Source organism: Balearica regulorum, chromosome 26 (genome assembly GCF_011004875.1).
Source record: "Balearica regulorum gibbericeps isolate bBalReg1 chromosome 26, bBalReg1.pri, whole genome shotgun sequence".
Taxonomy (NCBI): Eukaryota; Metazoa; Chordata; class Aves; order Gruiformes; family Gruidae; genus Balearica; species Balearica regulorum.
In genome coordinates this window covers 6,042,352-6,064,805 of record NC_046209.1, presented here as the reverse complement: position 1 = coordinate 6,064,805, position 22,454 = coordinate 6,042,352, and the positions used below count along the sequence as shown (strand labels likewise).

The following is a 22,454-nucleotide window of genomic DNA, read 5'->3' as shown; positions in this document are numbered from 1 at the left end:
CTGGTGCCTCCCCGGGTCTAGAGCCCTCAGGGGCACCCCTTCGTACCCCAGAGTGCCCTCACCTTGATGGTGTCCAGTGCCAGCTCCACCACTGCACATTGCTTTGGGGTCAGGCTCTTGGCTTCCTCCCGTACCATGTGGTCCTGCAGGGCACAAATCCTGCTCTCAGTATGGGACCAGGGCCCCGCTCCCCTCGCCCCAGCTATGCCAGGAAACCAGCACTGGTGGGATCCTTGCAACAGTGCCACTGCCAGCCTGCAAAGTGCCACCCGCCCTGGCACAGAGAGGCACTCAGACCACCCAGTCCCGTTCTCCCTCCCCGCCCAGCCTCCCAGCCCTCACCTTCAGCTTGGAGAGCTGCCCCAGCTCCTTGGCTGCGTTGAAAATCATCTGTGTGCCCTGCGGAAAGCAAAAAGAGACAGGAATGGCCCCGGTGAATGGCCGGGCTGGGGGGTGCCACGGCCAGGCTGGGCGCGCAGTGCCAGGAGCTTGCTGCAGCTCTGGGGGGCTCCCCGGCCTCCCCGGGCTCCAGGGGGCTGGAGGGGTGCTCTGCAGGGAGCTTCAGGGGCCACCAGCCACTCCAGACATGGTGATGTGGGTGCCAGCAGCTGGTGCCACCCCTGTCCCAGCCCCTGAGTTTTCAGCACCAGTCTGTGGCTGGGGCTTGGGAACCCCAGGGCAGGACATCACCCTGGCATCAGGGACCTCACACCCTGCTCAAGCAGCTTGGCCCAAGGGTCCTGTCCTGTTCCCTGTGGTGCCCAATTACCCGCTTCTGGATCCGACAGAGCCCAGCACGGCACATCACTGGCACCGCATGGACAATCATATGACATTGGGGCGTGGGGAGCAGACAGCAGATGCCGGGGGGACAGCGGGCACAGGGAGGATGTGGCACAGTCCCCCCCTATACCCCATGGCGCTGGCAGCCAAGCCAAACACCCCCCTGCCACCCAGATCCCTGCCCAGTCCCAGGGAAGTTCCCAGCGCCCTTGCACCCCAGGGAACACCGCAGATGGGAGCCCCTATCCGCCTTCACCTGCCCTGTGCCATGCCACCCCCATGGGCAGGGGCCATGAAGCCATTCCATCGGGCCCACTGGTGTGGCTCCTGCGGATGCAGCCCTATGGCACGGGCAGATCCTGCTCACCTCCCTGGTCTGACACCAGCTTGCTGGGCTGAGCACAAGCTCCCCTTCTTAAGCCCCCCAGTCTGCAACATGCAACTGGGTGAACTGGGGCCCAGTGCAGCAGAGCCAGCGATTCCCACCTCCTTCTCCCCTCTGGCACCAGTAGCTCCAGACCTTCCCAACAATGAGAAACCCCAGCATCTACCCCACTAACCATTATCTTCTGCAGGGGTCTGGCCCCTCCATGCCCTCATTTTGTACCCCACTCCCCCATTAACCCTTTGTGCCCCCCACCCTCCAAGTTCTGTCCCATTAATCCTTCCCTTGCTGTCCCCATCTCTCCCAGCCAGTGAACAGGCTGGGAGCCACCCAAACAGAGCACGACAGGACACTGCACTGAGCTGGGATTCCCCCCCACCCCACAGCACACAGGACAAGGGATGGGGAGGAGGCAAGAGGAGGGACCAGAGCCAAGTGGGGAGCAGAAGAGCCATGTTCTTACTTCAGTGTGACTGGGCAGCTTCACCCTGCTCTGGAAGAGAACAGCAAGGGACAGTTACTGGTGGCACCAGCAGTGGCCAGCCGCGGGTCCAGGCCCCCCACATCCCCCAGCCATGCGGGCTCTGGCCCTGTACTCTCCTCTGGCAGTGCCCAGTTCTCCGCTGGTGCCACTGGTTCAGCACTAATTCACACCTGCAAAGGCTCAGCCCCATGCGCTTGCTGGTGAACCTGTGATGAGCGTGCCAGCTCGCTTCCTGAGTAGGGGCAGGATTACTCCCTGCTTGTTTGGAGCTGGGGAAGTAGCAGCAGGTGGAGGAAAGCAGCTCACCCAGCACGCTCAGCAAACTGGGGCAGGATCCAGTGTCCCTTTGTGAGCCAGGGGAAGCCGCAGGCGTTGCCCAGATAGATGCCAGCATGGCTCTTCCTGAGAGCTGGGGTTTGGGAGCAGGCAGCCTGGAGGGCTGTGCTGGGCCCCCAGCCCAGCAGTGGAGAGCACCCAAACAGGGGGAGAGCCCCATGCCTGGAGAAAGCCCTTTTGGCAAGTTTTGGGGCTCAGTGAGCCTTGCTGAGGCCCCCAAGCATCAAGGGAAAGCAGGCGCAGAGATCCAGGGGATCTCAGCAGCTCCATGGCCCCCAGCGTACCCTGCACATCCCCAGCATGGCCCAGCATCCGGGGGGCGGGGGGGTGGTGTCACCTCTTCCTGAGCCCGCAGCAGTGGGACAGGTTTGTGCCCAGGATCTCCCATGGCTGGGCACCCTGTCCCCACACTGTCCTAGCCAGGCACCTGTAGGGGTGCTAAGTGCTGTGGGGCAGCATCCCCCATGCCTGCCCAGAGATGGGTAACACCCCACATCCCCACCCACGGGGGGGCTAAACACAGCACAACACCCACTCCCTACCCTGGGCAACACACACAGAAACAGGCCACTGTCCCCATCCTGCACACAGGCAGCACGTCCCGGACAACATGGCACACCTCAACACAACAACACGCCACACAGGCAACGGCACATCCAGACAGCACGACAGAGGAAGCACGGACAAGCCTGGACCTCCACAGCAGTCGGGTGTGGGGCCACGAGCGTGGCCACAGGGTGATGACACACATGGAGCCCACGGCTATTTACCTTGTCTGTCCCCTTGCCATGTTTTCTCAAGAGCGTGCCCTGTAGAAGCAATGTCAGAGGTTGAGTGGGGGGGTGCGGGAACAGCATGGGACGGGACACCGGGGGGGGGGGGGGCAGCGCAGGGCGAGGCTGGGCACATGGGGTGGCCGCAAGCTGGCGGCAAAGACATCGCTGAGCTCCTAAAAACAGCCAGGGCCACTGGGGGACTGGTCCCTGTTGGGGGGCTGAGCCCATGGGGGACCAGTCCCCACTGGGATACTAGATTAGTGAGGGGGACTGGGGTCTTTGGGATGCTGGGCCAGCTGGTCTCCACTGGAATGCAGGATGTTGCACTGATGGGGAACTGGTCCCCACACTGGGATGCTGGGTTTATGGGTAGCTGGTCCCTGCTGGGATACGGGGATGCTGAGCCCATGGGGGACTGGTCCCCACCGGGATATAGGGAGGTAAGAGCCAGCTGGCAGTGTGTACGGGCAGCCTCTGGTGCCCCCGCATTCCTCTCCAGCTCTGGCAGATGCTCACAGCCCTGGGGAGGGAGCAGGGACGGGGCAGCTGTACTCAGGGTTTGCACCGAGAGTTCTGGTCCAGGCAGTGCTGGGCCCAGTGACAACCCCACAGTGACCCAGGCCCACCAGTGGCAAGAGACGTTTCTTTTTTGTTTCTTTTTTGTTTCTTTTTTGTTTCTTTTTTGTTTCTTTTTTTGGTTCTTTTTGTTTCTTTTTTGTTTCTTTTTTGTTTCTTTTTTGTTTCTTTTTTGTTTCTTTTTGTTTCTTTTTTGTTTCTTTTTTGTTTCTTTTTTGTTTCTTTTTGTTTCTTTTTTGTTTCTTTTTTGTTTCTTTTTGTTTCTTTTTTGTTTCTTTTTTGTTTCTTTTTTGTTTCTTTTTTGTTTCCTTTTGTTTCTTTTTTGTTTCTTTTTGTTTCTTTTTTGTTTCTTTTTTGTTTCTTTTTTGTTTCTTTTTGTTTCTTTTTTGTTTCTTTTTGTTTCTTTTTTGTTTCTTTTTTGTTTCTTTTTTGTTTCTTTTTGTTTCTTTTTTGTTTCTTTTTTGTTTCTTTTTTGTTTCTTTTTTGTTTCTTTTTTGTTTCTTTTCTTTTTCCCAAATACAAAGTGAACACAAGGCTAGGGCCAACTCTGTTGTAGTGGCAAAAAATGCGGAATTGACATCATTGAATTTGGTAGTTAATCTGTATTTTATGATAATATTGCTGAAGAAAGATTCTAATTTTAAATCAAATTTGATTATATTACTGTGCCATGGGGGGGGTGGGGGGTCCTAACCAGCCTCTTGGGGGGCTGGGGCACGTCTGAATCAGGAGGGGGGTGGCAAGGGGGGTCAGCTGGCAGGGAAGCCAGCAAGAGGGGTGAGCAGCACAGTTAGGGCCAAGGAGGGTTTCTTGCCCTGGAAAGAAACCGAGGCATGGGTGAACATGAGGACCTTGTACCCCATGGAGCGACACCACCCCAGTCCCCTGACAGCCTCAGCAAGGCTGGGACATGGGGTGCCCGTGAGGTCAGAGGGGAGGCTCAGCCCCAGGCTGCTCCGAGGGTCTCTCCAAATGCTGCTGTTGGAAACAAAAGGTGTTGGGGGACAGGGGACAGACATTTGTCCCCACAGGGACTGGCACCTAGCACCCAACCACTAGCGCCCACACCACTGCTCCTCTTTGTCTGCAGTCAAAGCAGGGGTGGGGGCAGGATGGGGGTGAACGTGGCCCTTCCCTTGCCCTGCAGGGCATAAACTTGTGGCCACAGACTGAGCAGAAGACGACAAAAGGAAACTGCTCAAAGCTGTGCAGGGACCCAGCAGCAATGCCAAGAAGGGAACCCAGCAGTCCAGGCTCCCAGGGCTGTACCCCAACCAGGGACAAAGTCCCACAAGTCGTGCCAGCAACCCTGCCCCACCGCTGAGCAACCAGGACAGGGACCGGAGTGTCACGTTCCAGCGAGATGCTCCTCTCTGCAGGCAGGAAAATCCTCTGTCCTCAGCCCCCACCATAGCTACACCGAGCCAGGGCCTCAAGGGGAAACTGAGGCAGAAGCGGTCAGGAAGAGCAGCCCTGACTGCCAGGCACACACAGCTCCTGCTGCTCATGTCTCCAGTAGCCTCGCTCACCCTCAGCACAGAGCAAGATGGGATCAGCCTGGGTTTGGCTCTCCCCGATTACATGGCACTGCCCCATCACAATCCCCTCCCACCCCAGCGCTAACCCTTGCACCTCCCCACATCCAGGCACCGCAAATCTGTCTAGGACCTTTCCGCCCCCCCCAAACCTAGCTGGGGCCGCGGGCCAGTGCCCACCAGGAGCCAGCACCAAGCAGGCAGCAAGAGGATGGGGACCACAGAGGTGGACCAAGTCGGGAGCTGGAGGAGGGCGTGGGCAGGGCGCGGGCAGCCACACAAGACAAAAACTGGCGAGGCCAGGACCGACACACAGCAGACAGACAGACAGACAGGGAGCTGCCGTACTTACAATCATCTGCCATTGAGAGGCGAGCGGAGCAATTGGAGAGAACAACCGTGACATGAGTGTCGGCTCCCTCCTCAATCCTCCCCAGCCCCAGCTGCCCCACTGCTGGGTACCAGCCCCGGCCACCCCCCCTAACACCCACCAGCCAGGAGGGATAGCAGAGCTGGGGTGTCCCCCAGTCTCATGTGCCACAGTACTCAATGTCGATGCCTTGCCACCAGCACCGCAGGTCTCCACAGCCCTGAAGTGGCCCCATCCCAGCCTGCCCAGTCCATCCTTACTGTGGCAGGGGGCTCTGCCCCAGGGGTCTCAGCTCCAGAGAGCTGGTGGACCCCACTTGACATGCAGCCCCATGCTGCCAACCTGCCCAGCCACCCCCAGGCTGGACCCCAGAGCCACCCTGGGCAGGCTGTCCCCTGCCGTAGGGACCAGCTCCAGCATGAAACCCCTTCAAGGGCTGCCTCCCCTCAGGGAAATCACCCAATGGATCCACATGTCCATGCCACCTCCTCTGCCCTCAGCACACAGCTTGCTGTCTCCAGAACATGGCATAGCCACACATGGCCAGGAAGGGACAGAGATAGGGACCGAGATGGTGACTGGGACCCAGTGGCACCAGCGTTCCTGCGAGATTTGGCCACCTTTGGCCCAGGGCATGTAAGCCTGGCTTGGAGCAATGCAGGGCTGACCTGACCTGGGCTCTGGGCTGTGACAAAGTGCCAGTGAGGTGGCACCACTGAGGGCTGATAGGTCACCAATGTGCTGTCCCTTACAGACACAGCACAAGGAGCCTCACAGCCCCAGAAAGGTGATGCAGTGGCTGGTGGCTCCAGGCACTCCAAGTAAGAGCCCGAGTCCAGCTTTGTGACAGTGACAAAAGCCACCAAGAGCAACAGGGACAGATGTGTGACTCAGATCCCTCGGTGTCATCCTCCCCTGTCTGACCCCGAGGGAAATCCACCCCAGGAAGCTTTGGGGTGCATGGCTACATGCGGGGAGGACAGACACACAGCGATGCAATACGGAGCCTCAAAGCCTGTAGGCAGCCTCCCTCTGAGGAGGGATCATTCCCTGAGCTTTGCTCTGCTCCCCTAGAGCCAGTTCAGCCCATGAGCAAGGAAGCGTTCAGCCCTGCTGCAGAGACATGTCCCCCCATCCCCACATCGCTCCTGTCTCTGTGAAGCCAGTCCCTGATCCAAACGCAGCCCCAGGGTTGCACAACCCCAAACACAAGGCTGACGTGCAGTGGCTCCCTGCACTCCACGAGCCTCCCAATTCATCTGGCACAGGGACCATGCCCACAGCCAGTGCTGATGAGCATGGCATGGGATGGGATGCTGCCCCAGCTCAGAGGGAAGGATGGAGAGGAAAGGACCGGGGCTCCCTTCTGGTGCCATGACGGAGATGGCAAGAAGCTCCTTTGGCAAAACCAGCTAAGAAGGTGCTGGGCTGCACCGGGAACCTGGGTCAAGTATGACCTTTCCTCTCCTCCATCCCTTCCCTGGCCATGAGCTGGGGACAGGTTTGGGGAGGCCGCCGAAGTCCCCACCCCCTCAGCAGCATCTGAGGGCACCTGGCCATCAATGTCCCACACCGGCTCAAATCAGCCACCTGCATCTCACCTCCAGGGTCCCCCATCCCTTGTCTCCCTCCTCATCACTCACCGTCTGGTCAGTGAGAGGGGGCAGGACAATGGTCTTCTCCATCGTGTTCATCACCAGCTTCCAGAGCTCCTTCAGCACCCGCTTCAGCACCGTCTTCTCGCAGATCTTGGCAAAGAGCGTCAGGCTGCAGAGAGAGGATGAGGCTGAAGGTCCCGCCACAGCACCCCCTGATGCCACCCCTTGCCTGGTCACCCTGACCCTGCAGGTTCCCCACACTCCCAGGGCAGGGCAGGGGCACTGGGGAGGCTGGAGGTGCCCGTTGTCCCCAACTCACTTGCTATCCAGGAGGTCCATGATGGGCTGCAGGACGTTGTCAGCATCCTGCGCAACGCTGCTGCAGGTACTGGCAGGGACGTTGCCGGTGCCCTTCACCTGGCCCAGGATGTCGCCCATCTGCTTCACACACTCCTCAATGTGCGGCTGGAAACTGGGGACCGCAATGCCCAGGCAGCTCAGCATCCCCCACAGCCGCACTCAGGACCCACTTGACTGAGCAGAGCCCCCAGTCTGGCCTCAGCCACAGCTCCTGGACGCCCCAACCTCTCCTTGGCCCACCGCCCATGCTCTTTTGTCCAGGCATACCTGGTGGCAAAGACCCGGCTCAGCTCATCCAGGACGTTGTTGAGTTTCACCTGCAGTTCCTTGAGGATATCACTGGCTTCTGTGTCCAGCTGGAGGAAGGACAGGTTGGAGAAGCCATCAGGATCCCTGGCCCAGTCCTGAGGAGGGGTCTCTGCACCCCAAATGCAGGGTGAAGCCCATCAATCATCTGACACAGTGGGAGCGCTGGGTACCATGGTATGGGACAGTGTGATCCCATACAGGAGTGAGGAACTGGGGTCTGCTCCCAGCACTGCAGAGCCAGGGAAGGGGCTGCCTCTGGGGAGAAGGGACTGATCCAGGCTCCCTCCTGGAGATCCCCCCAGTACGTACCTCCTTCCCACCCATGGCTTCAAACATCTTCTCAAGCTGGACACGGAGCTGCTGGATGTTGTTCATCAGGATGCAGGGCTGGAGGGGTGGGATGGACAGGGGGCATCAGCAACAACAAATGTGATTGGAACAGCTGCCCACCGCCCCAGGTCACTCCCACCCTGCACTGGGGCCCATGAGAACAGTCATGGCACAGAGGCCTGCCTGGCAGCATTTCAGGGAGTGCCATCGGACAGAGACCAAGGGCAGGACCTGTGTCACGGGGACCAGCTCTGGAGCTGAGGTCACCATGTGGGGACAGTCCTGCCTGGCTGTACCAGGTAGGTGGCAAGCAGAAGGGGGATACATCACCACTTTTTCCTTCTCCTTGGAGCAGTATGAGGCAAAATCCTTGGAGATGATCTCAGCATACTGGAGGAGCACATTGCTGATGGTCTGCAGCCAAATGAGGGATGGGACCCACCCAGACAGCAGCAAAGAGAAGAAAGGAGGGAAACAAGGAGACTATGAGTCCCACAGCAAGGGAACAACCCAATGCCTGGATACACCCTGGGACACCTAGACCCTCTGGCCCTACAGATGTGCCAGAAGCTGTATGGACACAATCACTGGAAGCTAGATCCAGCACATCTGGTCTCCACAGGCAGCTCCATCACCAGCACAGCTCTGAAAGCACCAGCCACCAAGCCTGCATGCAATTCCCACACTGCCACAAGCCAGTGGCATTTAATTAATCTAGATTAATTAACGAATTAACTCATGAATTAGCTAATCTCCTGTGCTAGCAAAGCTGAGAGCGCCACAGGGTCTGTTGGTGACACATTTGCTTGAGCATTGCTGTTAGAGGTGGTGCAATCTGTGCCCTATGCTGCTGCCTGCAGCTGCATGGGAGGTGGCAGAGAGAGCTGGGCCAGGGCTGGGATCAGGTTCCCAGGGGTGCTGCTGGCCCAGTGCCCCCCGCCCCAGCAGCTGCTCACCTTGGCAAACCTTCGCATATAGTGCCCAACAATCTGGGGGTCAGGGCACTCAAGTTTCTTGATGATCTCGAAGCTCTGGTTGAGCTGGGAGAAGACATCCACCACGGAGCAAGAGAAGAGTGCATGCTCTGACGTCTGCTGGAACTGGGGATGTGAGAGGCAGTGTCAGCAGGAAGCAGGGAGGGGAGATGTTGGCCCCGATGGGGACACACTGGGAATCAAGGGACAAGCCCCTCACCCACCCCCAGCTGCGGCTCCCGTGCCCACTGACAGTCCTGTTCATACCCCATCTTTCTTGTCCCGCTCCAGCGCTCCATGTAGGAAATCCCGTGACACCTCTTCATTCTCATCCAGCCACTGGATAACAAAGGGCTCGAACCAACTGGAAGAGAGGCCCATCCCCGGTGAGGCCAGCCAGCCCCCGGGGCACAAGCACCCCCTCACCTGCCCCCCAAGGGCTGCACTCACGCGGGGTACTCGGGCACGCGGCTCTTGAAGGAGGGCAGCTCGGTGACGTACTCGTTGTACAGCCACTTCACCTTGAAGTGCAGGTTCATGTAGTCCGCGCTCTTGCACAGACGGTGCTTGTCATGCTCTGCATGGGGAAGGTGAGTGCACATGGGGGTTGCTTTCAGGCCCAAACCTGGGGGGGCGGGGGGGGCAGCTGCCTGGCAGCTCCGGGGATACCAGGGTAATGAGGTGAAGATGGAAGTGCTGCTTGAGTGGGATTTAAGCTAGGCATCATGTCGATGAGGAGGTGAAATGGGTTTGCCCACGGAACAGGCAAGGTGGGAGCAGAATGCGGCTCCTGCCTGGTTCCCTCACCCAGATGGGGGGACTCACCCTCCATCGCGTACTTCATGTCCTGAGCAAAGAGGTTCCACATCACCTCGGCGCTGATCTTCCCCACGTTCAGTTCCTGGGGGAACCTGGGGCGGGGGGAAAGTGCGGACACGGGGTGGACCAGCCTTCCACTTGGAGATATGTCCCCCTCCATACCTCCCCGCCTGCCTCAGTTTCTCCATCTACAGAATGTATGTTATGACCCACTTCCAAAGGGCTAAAGCTACCTTTGTCGCCGCGTGGGCATCCCCCCAGGGGCGAAGCAGGGTCCCCTTTCCCAGCACCTACTCACTGGTTCAGGCAGGGCGTGTAGGAGTTCTTGTCCTCCTCGATAATGGAGACTATCAGGGTGATGAGCTTGGACCAGAAGTCCAGGTTTTTGATGCTGGGGCCCTGCTCCTCGGGGGGCACCTCGCCTTTCTTAGTCTGGAGTGATGGGGACACAGCGGAGGCTCTGGTCACCCCACCCGTGGGGCTTGATTTCATGGTGGGGCTAATGAGAAGGCAGGAGGGGTCTGGGAACACCCTGGAGGCCCCCACACAGCCCTCCCCTGTCTGGTCCCAGTCTCAACCCCACAGAAGTAGGGCTCAAACCTTGCCCAGGGCTTGGGGCTCATTCTGCATGGGGCTGAGCGCTCCGGAGAGGGAGCAGGAGGATTGCACAAAGGAGAGTGGCAATGGGCAGGGATGGGGAAGGTCAGCGGGGGGGGGGCAGTGAGGTCCCCCCGCAGCGCCTGGTGTCCCAGTGCATCCCAGCTCCCCCCATCCCACGCACCGGGTCGGTCTGGTACTCGCGACTGTACAGCTCGTGACAGTTGTTGAAGATGTACTCATAGGTGGAGTTGAGGCAGGCTTTCACGCAGTCCTTCACCACCTGGCTGGCTCGTGGGGGGCTCTGCAGCTCCTGGACCTGGGTGTGCGGGGAGGGAGCGGTGCTGGAGGCAGACCTGTATCCCCAGGCAGCCACCCGGGAGCTACACAGGGCCAGCATGACCCCAACCTTGCAAAGAACCAGGGCCAGCAAGGGTCAGACTCCTCACCAGAGGGACGGGGCAAGTGGGGCCCCCGCAATACCTTCATCCGAAAGAAGGTGATGCTGGTCAGCAAATCCACTGTGGACTTGAGATCCTGCAGCCGTTCAGGACTGCTGGCAGGGAAGTTGTTCTGCAAAAAGGGGAAGAAAAGAGCGGAGCTGCACACAAAACTCTCACAGGGGTGAATGGAGAGGGAGAAAACAGCTGCCTGTGTTTCAGACCTTATTAGACAGGTGGGGAAACTGAGGCATGGTAGGCACCTTACCCGGTACATGGAGAGGTCAATCCGCAGTGAGTTGTGCAGCTGGTCGAGGAGTTTGACAAACCGCTCCTTCTGCGGAGAAACACCCCGGAGCCAGGTAAATGGGGGAAAGGCAGCAGGGACTGTCCCCCCTCCCCACTGCACCTGGTTCTCTCTGCCCCCAGCCCGGCCCACGCTGCCCCCAGCTCATCCCTCTCCTTCCTGCTGTCCTTCCTTCCCTCCTTCCTTCACCAGAGTCCTGCGGGTGGGCACGGGACGCCCGCAGAGAAGAGCGTGACCTCTCTGGTGGCCAGGGCTCACGGCAGCCATCGACGGCTCCCGGGGCACACGTGGCTGTGCCAGGTGCAGTACAGCATCGACAGGCAACATTGCACATCCCCTTTGCTCTCGCTGGCAGTCGGAGCCGGAGGGGCAACGGGCTGCCCAGCCCACTTGAACACCTCCGAGCCTGGGCTCGGGACAGGAGCAGGGAGAGGGTGTGCAGGATCTTGCCCCTGGGCCAGGTGGCCCCTGGATTGAAGCTTTCAAAGAGCTCAGGAAAAAAGGGTAGGGAAAGAGCAGCTGGGCTCTTGCAGCAGTTGCCCATCTTCAGGGCTGAGCTGTTTCCAGACAAGGCCAGGATGGATCCCAGGAGCTGGACGCCTCCAGGGGCTCCTTGCTCGCCCAACCGGGCTGCATTGAGGGATGTTGCCAGGGAACCGCCCCAGGTAGACGGTCTCCACTGGGGCTGAGTGGCTTTAATTCAGCTCAGCCCAGCTCCCGTCCAGGGTCCGTGGGACAGGAGGATGCAAATCCGACTTTGGGCTGTGGATCGGCTGTCAGAGCTGAGGGCAAAGCAACCAATCTGCCCCAAAATGCTGTTGGGAGTCATTTCACTTTGCATCTCTGCTGGGGGGGCTTTGGACAACCCCGTGGGCCTCCTACAAGAGCCCACAGCATCGGCTGTACCGGATCAGGGCTGCCCCACAGGGCTCCGGAGAGCCCGGAGCAGTTCCCTGAGTCCTGGGGGGGAGAGGACAAGGGGACGGGACAGGGCAGCGAGTCCCACGCCCGCCTGGCCGCAGCTCAGCCAAGCCCGAAGCCTGCACTGGCAACCGCAAACCTTCGGCGCGCTCGCCCGCCGGAGACGGCAAAGCCAGGCTCTGGGCCAAGACCGTGCGTCCCCGCCACTGAACGGCTGCAGCGCTTTAAAACTGGACACGATGGGTACTCGGGGTTAAAGCGACACGGCCGGGCACTTTAGGACCCAACCTTAGGCTCTCTAAAAAAAGAGAAAGAAACAAGTTTTTAAAACCCTCCATGTTAGAGCAAAGGCGCTTTCGTATAGTTTTGTCCTCCTGCATGACCTAGAGGCAAAGCTCGCTTGGCTCTAGCTACCCCCTGCAACGGGAACGGGGAGGTGAGCCAAAGCAGCCGCTGCCCGTCGTTGCGCTCGGCCCTGGCTGCATCCCTGGCTACCCAGCACTTTGCCTGACCCGGGGCTGGGCGCTGATCCCAGCTCAACCCGTGTGCATCCAAAGCAAACGCCTGCTGCCTCTGGGATGACACGGGGTGAGCCGGGGCGAGAGCTCAGCCCCTCCTCGCCCATGTCCCCACGGACGCACCCGACCCTGGCACAAACTCACCCTGTGGCACCCAGTGGGCACACGTGGGTGCTGGCACAGCCAGGCAAGTTTGCAGCTGGCCCGGGGTGCACCCAAAGCGCGCGGGGCCACGCGAAACTCCCGGCAAGCTGCAGGGTTGGCTCCTTTGCCACCTGCTTGCGATTTGGCCACCAAGGTTTCCCCCTCCCACCAGGCTGCTGCCCAGCATCCCAGCCCTCTCGGATTACAGTCGTGGTTTTACCATAATAATTTGGGGACCAAATTTAGACCTTCTCCCAGGAAGGTGGTGGCTCTTTTCCTTCCTGAAAAGCGGGAGCGGAATGAATTTTGGGGCAAGCAGGGGCTGACTCCCCTGCTGCCTGGCTGCACTTTGGAGCGGGGTGTTTTGCATGGCCCTTTTAGCCCCCCTGAGCCCCCCACCCCCTCCCAAGAGAAGAGAGAGAAGAAGGAAGGAGTGTTTACGCACCATCGGACTTACCCCGAAATTGGAAGCGGCAAAGCGGTCGGAGGCCGAGACGTTGGTGGAAGCCGTGGTGTGAGCATAGTAGGCGTTAATGTTGGCTAGCAGGGTACTCATCACTGCCGGCACCCCTGGGCACATGTATTTGGAGGAAAGGCAGGCAAAATGCCTGCAGAGGGAGGCGGAAGGTGAGGGCGCAGGGCCACGGGAGGGGCTGCCTGTAGGAAGGGGCACGGGGTTTGGAGTGCAGGCACGGAGAAGGAGAGGGAGGGATGCACGGGTGCGGGGCGAGGTAGGGGAGCGCGTCTGCACCCGCGGCAGGGAGGCAGCTGCAAAGGGCAGCAGGGGAGGAAGATGCCGACAGTGACCCCCCCCCCCGCCACGTGCCTTGAGCAGGGTGGAGGGCGAGTGACTCACGTCATGGCCTGGTAGATGGACTCCACGCCGTAACGCATGGCAAACTCGTCTACGATCTCCTGCGCTGTCTCATCAAAGTACACCTTCCAGGCATCGTCCCCCTTGGCATCTGGGATCTTTACCACCCCATTGTTTTGCAAATCCGTCACAAAGTGGAACAGGTTCTGGAGGTACAAATGAGTCCCATCAAATCCCCGGAGGTGCCAGTGCCACACAACGGTGGCACAGCTGCATGGCTGGGCTGGAGGCTGTGCCCCTCGCGCCTGCCTGGGCTGCTCACCTCGTGCAGGCAGGTGTACTGTACGTGGTAGGGAGCCACCTTCTCCTCGCCTTTGATCTCCACGCTGATGTGCAACCGGATGGCTCCAGACACAGCCGACTTGTCTGTCCGCTTGTCTGTGGGGGTACAGGGAGAGGGATGAGACGTGAGGCTTCCCCAGAGCAAGTCTGCTCACTCCTGGCCCCAAAGAGGGGCCGACGGCTCCGGCATGGGCCCAAGGCCAAGGGGACACCCGGTGCCAAGTGCAGCCAGGCCAGGGCACAATGCAACCAAGGCACTGCAGAGCGGGATTTGGCCATATCTCCAGGCACTACAGAGATGCAGCTTCTCCGTGCCTCCAGTTTCCCCTCTGCAGAGGGCTGGTTCTCCAGACCTCCTGGGCAAAGGTTTTGAGAATGACCCTAGCAAAACACTTGATTCCAATAGCTTTCGATATTACGTGTTTTTAACAGCAGATCCTATACTAATACGCTGCAATAGCCTTCACACCAGGGCTGGCAGCACGTCCCCCCCGGGAGCGCAGGGCCCGGGGTCCCAGCCCAAGCGGGCTGTGCTGGGGCAGCCGGTTACCGAGGTTGTACCAGACGTCCATCTCCCCACTCAGGGTCCGGACCTCGATGATCGTCTGGCCCAGGAAGTCGTCTGACTCCCTCTTGAAGCGCTGCTTGACGCGGGACTTTATGTCGTCATCTTCGTCCCAGACGCGGACCTTGATGCGGTCGGAAGAGTTATGGCACTCGCTGGTGAGGCAAGAAGGGGCAAGCCCTGGGATGAGCAGGGAAACCTTTCCAGCCTCTCCCCAGCCTCTGTTTCCCTACACAAGAGGGACCATCCCAGCACTGGGCAGGAAATAGGGAAGAGAGCGGATGTGGGGGCACCAACCCTCCCGGTGGGCTCAACCAGGGCTCAGCACCGTGCCCAGGCAGCCCCAACACAGCCTGGATCAGCCCCCATTGCCAGGAGCCAAACCGTCCATGGCACAAAACCAGCACTCCCAGTGACCTCAGCAGCCCCACTCCACCCTCAGCTGGGGCAGGATAAGGCCCCAGCTGACTCCCAACCACCCTGCAGGGACGTGCTGACAGCCAGCGCAGCCCAGCATGACCCTGAGCGGCCAGGAAGGGGTACAGAGGGGCCACGGGTGAACTTACAAATGGAAATTCTCCTCCCAGACCGGGTTGAGATTGCCGTAGATAGTTTTAGTCCTTTTTTTTGTCTTTCCAACCTGGACAGTGACATATGGGTCACTGGAACCCGTCTTATCCTTTGCTTGCAGGCCCTGGGCACAAACGACTACAGCACAGCATGGCACAGCACCGCACGCACACCCGTCCACACAAGGCACATGCGTGGCACACACAGCGGAGAGAACAGACAGAGAGAGGAGTCAGTGCCACAGCCACACCGAGATCCCCGCAACAGGCACCTCGTGTTCCCCGGCAGAGCTCCAGGGGCTGAAGCTGCTTGGCAGGATGAGGGGTAGGAGGGGGTTGGAGCACGCAGCATCCTTGTGCGAGGGGACAGCTACATGGTCCCCCCATGGCACACGGTGCCAGGCGCAGCTGGTGCCTACCCGTGATGCTGATCTTGGCCGACCATTTGGAGGTGCCATCCAGGACACTCTGCTTCACTGCCTTCATCTGCTGCGTGTGCGTGGTCTTGGTGACCCCAAACACCTCCTGGATCAGCTCAAATATCTCTGGCTTGTTGCGCTCCCGGATCTTCATGCGGTCCTTGAGCACCATGATGATATTCTGGGTCCGGTCCTCTGCTCCGTGCTTGGAGCTCTTCTCCGCCGCCCCTGGGAGAGGACAGCCATGGGTGAGATGGGGGGGGGGGGGGGGCAGGTGGCATCCAGGAGAGAGCCAAGAGCTCCCCAAGCCCACCGTGCATGAATTAATTCAAACCTGGAGGGGTCTACACTCTGCCCAGGACAGATCTGCCCTGCTCACCGCTTCCCCCATGCACAAGGCAGGAATCCATCTCTCCCCGGGCTGCTCCCTCCTCCCTCTCCAAAGTGAGAAGAGATGAGGTTGCAGGCAAAGGCTCCTTACTCTGCAGGCAGTCAGCATTGAGCAGGTCCTGGCACTTCTCGTGGCACTTGACGCCACACTCGGCGCAGCGCATGCCCTGCCGGGCGATGCCCCAGAGCAACCCCTCGCACTCGTAGCAGTAGGTCGGGGTGGTGGCCGTCCACACTTCAAAGTTGTGGGGCGTCGTGCAGGAGATTGGATACACTAAGGCTTGCAGGGTCTTCTTGTAAACATGGTTTTTCTGCACAAGGACAGAAAAAAGAGGGGGGAGAAAAGCTCAGGCAACGCACAGCAGGTGCTGGGCCACATGCAATGTCACCGCTGGGCGCGGACAAGGAGGGCCGAGGACGAACACCACTGTCCCCAGGTGCAGCTATGAGCATCCTGGCTGCTTTGGCAACACCGGAGGAGGAAGCTGGTGTGATGCAGACCTCGCATCTCCATTGCTGGCCTGGCCGGCTGGGGCTCAGCCCTCCCACCATGACCACCCTGCACCCCAGCCAACTCCAGTACCTACCAGCTCCTCATTGTTCAAGGTGCTCGAGGCCAGCGCAGATGTGATTCCCGCTTTCCTGGACTGGACCAGGGACTGTGGGAAAGAAACAGAGTCCGGAGATCTGGCAGAGCACAAGTTGTCCCTGCTGCACTCCTCTGAGGTCCCAGTGGCTGTAAAACCCCTGGGATGGACCCCACTGCAGACAGGGGTCAGTGCTGGCTGCATGGACTGGGGTCATGCCAGCTCCCAGTGATGCCAATGCTGCAAAGCATCACCCTGCTGTGCAGTGGGACTGGAACTAGTTCAGCAGCCCACGGCATTCCCAGTTCAGCCCCAGCAGGGCAGAGCATCTCACCGTGTGTCTGAAACCCCAGGGAAACCGGCGGGGGGGGGGGGGGCACTTACCATTGCCTGCAGGCAGCCAGGTCCAGCGAGGGGGGAATAAAAAGGCTGTTAGTGCGAGCCACCTCACAGCAGAGCAAGTCCTGGCCCCTTCCTTGCTGAAACGAGTGGGAATCGGGGCAACAGCAACCCCTCTCCCAGTGCGAGGCCAGTGCCTGGGGGGGTTCCCACCCCAAGCCAGAGCCTGTCAATCCCAGCAGGGAAAGGCAGTGGCCCTGCCTGACCCCTGTGCACAGCCCACCCCATCACCACCCCCAACCCAACACCCCAAAACCCCGACACCGACACAGCACAGTGCAGAAGCATCAGCAGCTGCCCGAGCGGGCTGAGGGGTGGAGGGCACTGGGGCGAGGGCAGCAAGGCGGGGGGGGGGGGGGGGCAGTGGGACAGGAGAGGGCAGACAGGTTGGGGACAGGATGGAGGCACCCTGAGGAGGCACCCTGGCACAAGACAGAGGTGGCGAGGGGTCAAGAGAGGGGAAAGGAGGTGAAGGGCACCTAATTCTGGGTGCAAAGGGTATCTGGTTTCCAAAATTGCGGTCTCTTGTCACCAGGGGGGTGACAGCAGGGTGACCCCGTGCATTACAGCCCAGGGGCTGGGTGGGACCACAGCATGGGGACTGGGCTGTAGCAGCACAGCATGACAGTGGTGAGGACAGGAGCACAGTGTCTGTGCAGCTGAGAAAAGCCAGCACTACCCCTCCTCTGGTACATGGGTCCATCTGCCCAGCACCCGAGCTACGAGGAGCCTATGGCAGGTGGGACAGAAAGGGACTGGGACGCAGCACAGGTGAAAAAATGGGAAACCAGACGCAGCCTCGAGAAGTCTTGGGCTGATGCTCGGTGTAGGGACAGGACCCTGGAGCTCCATTAAAGAGAAGCACCCTTGGGTGGGGAGAGCCCAGCTGTGCCATCCTCACAGCTCCCCATTGCGAGGTCTAGGGCCAGAAGATCCCCAAAACAGCCTGGGACACCCCTTCCCTCTGCCAGCGGGGCTGGAGGATGCTGGGCAGGGCTGGCCGGCAGCACCCAAGGGTGCTCTCTCTTTAACCCCTCGGACCACGCTCACCAGATCGCTGACTAGAGGGAGAGATTTGCGTCCAGGCTTAATGTCGGGCATGCTGTTAATGCAGCGCAGAAACCTTACTGCTGCCCCCCTGCCGCCAGGGATGGCCAAGCCAGGCCGGAGAAAAGAAAACAGAAAACACAAGCCATGTTAGAGGCAGCTGGGGAGAAGGGCACGGGTGCTCAGCGAGCGCCGGCTGGAGCGAGCGGGCGGCGCAGTCCAGTGAGGCGCAGCGGGAGCGAAGCCAGCAGCTGTGTGGTTCAAGGCTTTAGGAGGAACCTCACCAAATCGCTAACTAGGGGGATGGGTTTTCGCTTGCGTATGTCCGGCATGCTGTCTATAATGATCAGCCCGCCACCAGGCCTGCAAGAGAGATGAGAGTCAGCAGGGAAGGGGAAACTGAGGTGGGAAGGGGCCCCCTGCTATTGCTCCAGGTTCACTCAGGACTCGGCGGACCGGACTGCAAGCAACCCCTGGATGGCCTGGGACCCACCCATGGGACCCTCATCCCCACCACCGCCCCGGCCGGGGCAGGGATCACCAAACTAAAAACTGCGGGGCAAGGGGATTCTGGCAGAAAATGGTGATTTTTTTTTCCCCCACGTGAATATGTTTTGCTTCAGTGGTGTTACAGTGAAACGCAGGAAGAGTACAACCCATTTGGCTTCGTTAGCTTTGGCTTTGCAGCGTGGCCCAGGAGAGCTGGGGTTTCTTTCTGAGACACCAAAGGTGAACACCAAAGCTGTTCTGCTGCAAGAGAAACCGAGGCAGCGCAGCTTGGGCAGAAATGCTGCTTCGCAGCGCCCAGCCCCATCTGCAGTATGATCTGGTGGGTGCTCAAGGAAATCTGCTAGGTTCTGCCTGGGCAGCAGCAAGGCCACTTCCAAGGGCAAGACCCACAGCCCGTCCGGTGAGAGATTCGGGATTCCCCATGGCACCACTCGAGCCCCAGATGGCAGGAGAGAAGTGGGAGCTGCCGCCCCAGCTCGGTCCCATCCCAACCCACTCACCTCCTCACTCTCCCACTCAGCAGTGGCTCTCGGGGACACGGAGCAGTGACGTCTCTGCTGGCTCCTCCAAAAGCACCGGGCAACCAGCATTCAGCCCAAAACTCTGCCCCCCCGCCCCATGCCCACAGCTCGGCAACACTTCACCACACCAGCTCCCCGCCAAGCTCGCTAATCACATCCTAATGAGGAGGGGAGAGCAGCCCACGCAACCCCAGGGAGGGACAGAAAGTACTGGCTTCCCCACATACTCACCCGCCTTTGAACCACAGGGATTTAGCTTCTCCATCGCCTTCCCCACGGGCCTGCAAGAGACAAGGTGGCCATCATCGGCGCAGTGCTGAGCCCCCGGCGCGCACAGCAGCCCTCCCTGCAAGCAGCTGAGCGCCCAGCTGGTGCCCGCAGCACTGGGGAAGCACGTAAAGGGTTTACGGGATTACAGGGCTCTTTCCAGCAAAGAGTTTGCACTGGGAATAAAATATTTTCAAGAGGCTGAGTGGGGCAAGCAGCGGGCAGGGCAGAGGGGCTCGGGCTCGTGAAGCAGTGAGGATGGCTGCTCCAGGCACAAATTCAGAGTTTGGGAGGCTGGAGAAGCATCATTGGAAAGACTCAGCAGGTCTGCATGGACCCACAGCCAGTTGGAGAGCAGTGCAAGGAAAAGCCAGAGCACACCAGGGATGGGATGTGTGCAGGGACTGTCCCGCAGTGCCACCTCCCTTGCAGGGGGGTATTATTTTGGGGGAGAAGGGAGGAAAGAGCCAATTTTACCTCCCTCATGGGGCAATCCGTGCACACATGCACAAACTCAGAGGGAAGGCACGCAAGTTGCTGGGTCATTCTGTTGGACATGCTTACCTGCAGGCAGGCTACACCCCTTCCCTACAGGAAGGGGAGACGCGAGCACAAGGGCCATGGTGGTGGACAACTGAAAAGAGAAGCGGTGGGGAGGGGGATCAAAGCCCCAGGGGAGCGAATCCAGAGCCAAAACAAAAAGAAAAGATGGAGGATGGAGTCTAAAAACAGAACAAAAAATTGTCAACTCAATACATGGGAGAGGGCAGAGGGGCTTGCACCAGCACACCGCATGCAGCACACACCAAGGGAAGGTCCTGTGGGGGTCCCACTTGGCAGGAATGGGGTTGCGGGGCCAACACTGCTGGGCCCCCCCCGGTCCCCACTGCCCTCAGGGTGTGGGATGTCCATGGGATTGGGGAGTGGACATGTCTGGAAGATACCCAGGCGTGGGAAGGGGCCGTGACCCCAGCCCAGCACGTGGCCGGCACTGGGACCCGGTGGTGGGCGGCTGCAGGTTTGCTCACCTCCTGCAGTTGCATGCAGACCTTGTTGAAGGCTCGCAGCCAGTTGGCTTTGGCTCGTGCTTTGGGGTCCTGCACCTCCACCTCTGCCTGCTCCCTGCAAGCACACACACCTTGCTCACCTCCCAGCACGGCACTGGGGAGGGGGCAGTCGGACCCCACACCCCGGGCAGGACTGAGGCTGCAGTTGAGGGATCCTGATGGGCCTTGAGCAAGCGTGGCCATGGCAAAAACCCGTTCTTGCTACCAGGAAGGACTCCAAGATGGTAGCAAGTCCCCCTGCTAAGGGCAGCATGGCCAAGGCAGAGAGACGGGGAGAAGCCAGGAGTTCCCCCTCCATTGAGAGACTTTGCCCTGGGCACTCAAGCGACGTGGAGGGATCCCTCCAGGGAGCAAAGGGTCAGGGGACTGCCAGTGACACAAGCACGTGGATTAAATATCCTTCACCCCTCATGTCCCCATCACGACGTCCTCTGGCCTCTTCCCACAATGCTGGGACCTCCCGGGATTAAGAGTTCCCAACACGCCCAGAGGGACCTGCCAGCCTGGACATGCTGGTTTCTGTGGGGCTTTTTCTCCTCCCTTGCAAAATAAGACACTGAGGAAAAGAAAATAAATCCTCCAAACATCCCAGGCTCCTAGAGAGCCTGGTGTGACGCGACACTGGAGATCCGTGCCCAGAACCGGGCTGGGATGAGGCCGTGGGGAGCTCATGAGACAAACCTGCCCAAACTGGCTCTGCAGGGCCCTGCCTGTGCTATTCTGTGGTCCCCAGCACTAACCTGTGGTCCTCAGTGCTAATCCGGGGTCCCCAGTGGGACCCGCCCCAAGCCCCCTGCCCGGCAAACAGGCACCACAGGCAGACGTGAACTAAGGCCACCTTCGCCAGGACTCTAGCCAGCCCTGGGGCCTAAATATGTATTTTTTTTTAAAAAAAAAAAGCTCATTACACATTTTTCTAAATTAGAGATTCCCTAGGTCTGGTGTATAATTTAAACTAAATAAAAGACTGAAAAAGCCCATCATGCTTCCCCTCTGTGCAGAGTGGTAGCATTTACCGAAACATGGAAAAATGGACGTGTTCAATAATTAAAGGCAGAGACCAATACATGAGATATTCACATGCTGTACCAGGGACCTGGCCACCAAATAATTCATCTGTACAGCACAGGAGGCCACAGATGAGCTTTCACCAGTGGCCGAGGGAGAGGATCGACTCCTGCGAAGGAAATTTCCTCCTCTGACTGTGTTGAGTTTTGGGGTACCCGCCCCGTTCAGGGAGCCAGAGGAATCGCAGCCCCAAGCCCCCACCTCCCCCATCCCCAGGTTTGTCCCAGGTTATCGACTCGCACTCCCAGTTAGCCCTGGCAGGATCTCGAGTGCCTTGAGCTCTGCCCCTGCTTAGCGTGGCACTGGTGGCTGGGCCAGGGCAGCGTACCCGAGGGGGCTGCCCCTCGCCCGGGTGGCACAAGGTGGGCTTCCCCCAGCCCCAGTGCCTCAGGCACCTGGAACAGCCCTAAAACGCTGCAGAAGGTCCCTGGTGCTACCCCTTGGCACCAGCAGCACCAGCCCTGGGCCAAGCCCAGAGTCAATGTCGCCAAGCACAGTGCCATCCCAAGGACACTATGGGTCGACATCTCCCTCCTACCTCTCGGCCGGTTTCGGGGGCTCAGGCTCAGGGGTCGCATCTGGCAGGGGAGCTTCATCTGCTCCCCGCTGGGCCTGGAGGGCCTCTGGGGCTTCCTGGGGAGCAGAGATGTCCTTCTCCTCCTTCCTCTCCTCTTTTCTCTCCTCCTTCCTCTCCTGCTGCTGTGGCTTCAGCTGTGGGACCAGCTGGGGCTGCTGCGGTGGCTGCTGCGGGACCTGTTGCTGCTGCTGCCCGGGGGGTTTCTGTGGTGGGGGGTAGGCATCGTGCTCGGAGGTTTCATAGGTGCCCTGCTCCCGTAGGTCCTCCTCCTCCTCCTTGGGGTAGCCTTCCTCATTCTCGCTGTAGTCCTCATTGAACTCTTCCTCCTCCTCTTCCTCCTCCTCCTCCAGATAGAGGTCATCATCCTCCTCCTCCCAGTGGGGCGAGTCCTTGCGGTAGCTGACGGAGCTGTGGCAGGAGTGGTAGGAGTCGCCGTCTCGCTCGTCCAGTTCCGAGTCCCGCAGGCTTTCGTTCTCGAAGTCCTCGCTCAGCTGGGAGCTGCCCTGGCTCAGCTCAGCCGACGAGGCGTAGCGGCTGCTCCCTGTGGGGCTGCAGGGCCGAGGGGAGACAAGGACAGGGCTCCCGTGGGTCCACGCCGCAGCCTTGCCTGCCCCATGCCGCCCCAGGCAGAGCCCCGGGATCCCTGCACCATGGGCAGGAGGATGCGCGGCTCCCTGCGGGGCACAGCCCTAGGTGAGCGCTGGGCTCCTTGTCCTGGGAGACGAAGGCTCCCACCCAGGGCGCTCCGTG

General features: G+C 59.8%; 1 protein-coding gene across 6 annotated transcripts in view; it reads right to left on the bottom strand.

Moving 5' to 3' along the window:
• Nucleotides 1-22,454, bottom strand: part of UNC13A (unc-13 homolog A) — a 37,386-nt gene that overhangs the window by 5,051 nt on the left and 9,881 nt on the right. For 3 of the 6 annotated variants that reach the window (XM_075776563.1, XM_075776565.1, XM_075776567.1), the window contains 27 exons: nucleotides 21,666-22,253; nucleotides 20,021-20,114; nucleotides 18,957-19,006; nucleotides 17,692-17,785; nucleotides 16,249-16,320; nucleotides 15,753-15,972; nucleotides 15,272-15,499; nucleotides 14,850-14,991; nucleotides 14,269-14,438; nucleotides 13,699-13,814; nucleotides 13,419-13,582; nucleotides 13,008-13,170; nucleotides 10,941-11,009; nucleotides 10,716-10,805; nucleotides 10,417-10,551; nucleotides 9,934-10,067; nucleotides 9,642-9,727; nucleotides 9,267-9,393; nucleotides 9,084-9,180; nucleotides 8,799-8,942; nucleotides 8,173-8,256; nucleotides 7,822-7,899; nucleotides 7,471-7,559; nucleotides 7,163-7,315; nucleotides 6,889-7,012; nucleotides 343-399; nucleotides 63-143 (listed from right to left, as the gene is read on the bottom strand). In XM_075776563.1, the coding sequence (XP_075632678.1) occupies nucleotides 63-143; nucleotides 343-399; nucleotides 6,889-7,012; nucleotides 7,163-7,315; nucleotides 7,471-7,559; nucleotides 7,822-7,899; nucleotides 8,173-8,256; nucleotides 8,799-8,942; nucleotides 9,084-9,180; nucleotides 9,267-9,393; nucleotides 9,642-9,727; nucleotides 9,934-10,067; nucleotides 10,417-10,551; nucleotides 10,716-10,805; nucleotides 10,941-11,009; nucleotides 13,008-13,170; nucleotides 13,419-13,582; nucleotides 13,699-13,814; nucleotides 14,269-14,438; nucleotides 14,850-14,991; nucleotides 15,272-15,499; nucleotides 15,753-15,972; nucleotides 16,249-16,320; nucleotides 17,692-17,785; nucleotides 18,957-19,006; nucleotides 20,021-20,114; nucleotides 21,666-22,253 (3,649 nt within the window). Of the gene's footprint in view, nucleotides 1-62; nucleotides 144-342; nucleotides 400-1,631; nucleotides 1,662-2,758; nucleotides 2,798-5,227; nucleotides 5,234-6,888; nucleotides 7,013-7,162; nucleotides 7,316-7,470; nucleotides 7,560-7,821; nucleotides 7,900-8,172; nucleotides 8,257-8,798; nucleotides 8,943-9,083; nucleotides 9,181-9,266; nucleotides 9,394-9,641; nucleotides 9,728-9,933; nucleotides 10,068-10,416; nucleotides 10,552-10,715; nucleotides 10,806-10,940; nucleotides 11,010-13,007; nucleotides 13,171-13,418; nucleotides 13,583-13,698; nucleotides 13,815-14,268; nucleotides 14,439-14,849; nucleotides 14,992-15,271; nucleotides 15,500-15,752; nucleotides 15,973-16,248; nucleotides 16,321-16,632; nucleotides 16,639-17,691; nucleotides 17,786-17,978; nucleotides 18,058-18,956; nucleotides 19,007-20,020; nucleotides 20,115-21,665; nucleotides 22,254-22,454 lie in introns of all 6 variants that reach the window. The other 3 variants (XM_075776564.1, XM_075776566.1, XM_075776568.1) reach the window with 2 other exon arrangements.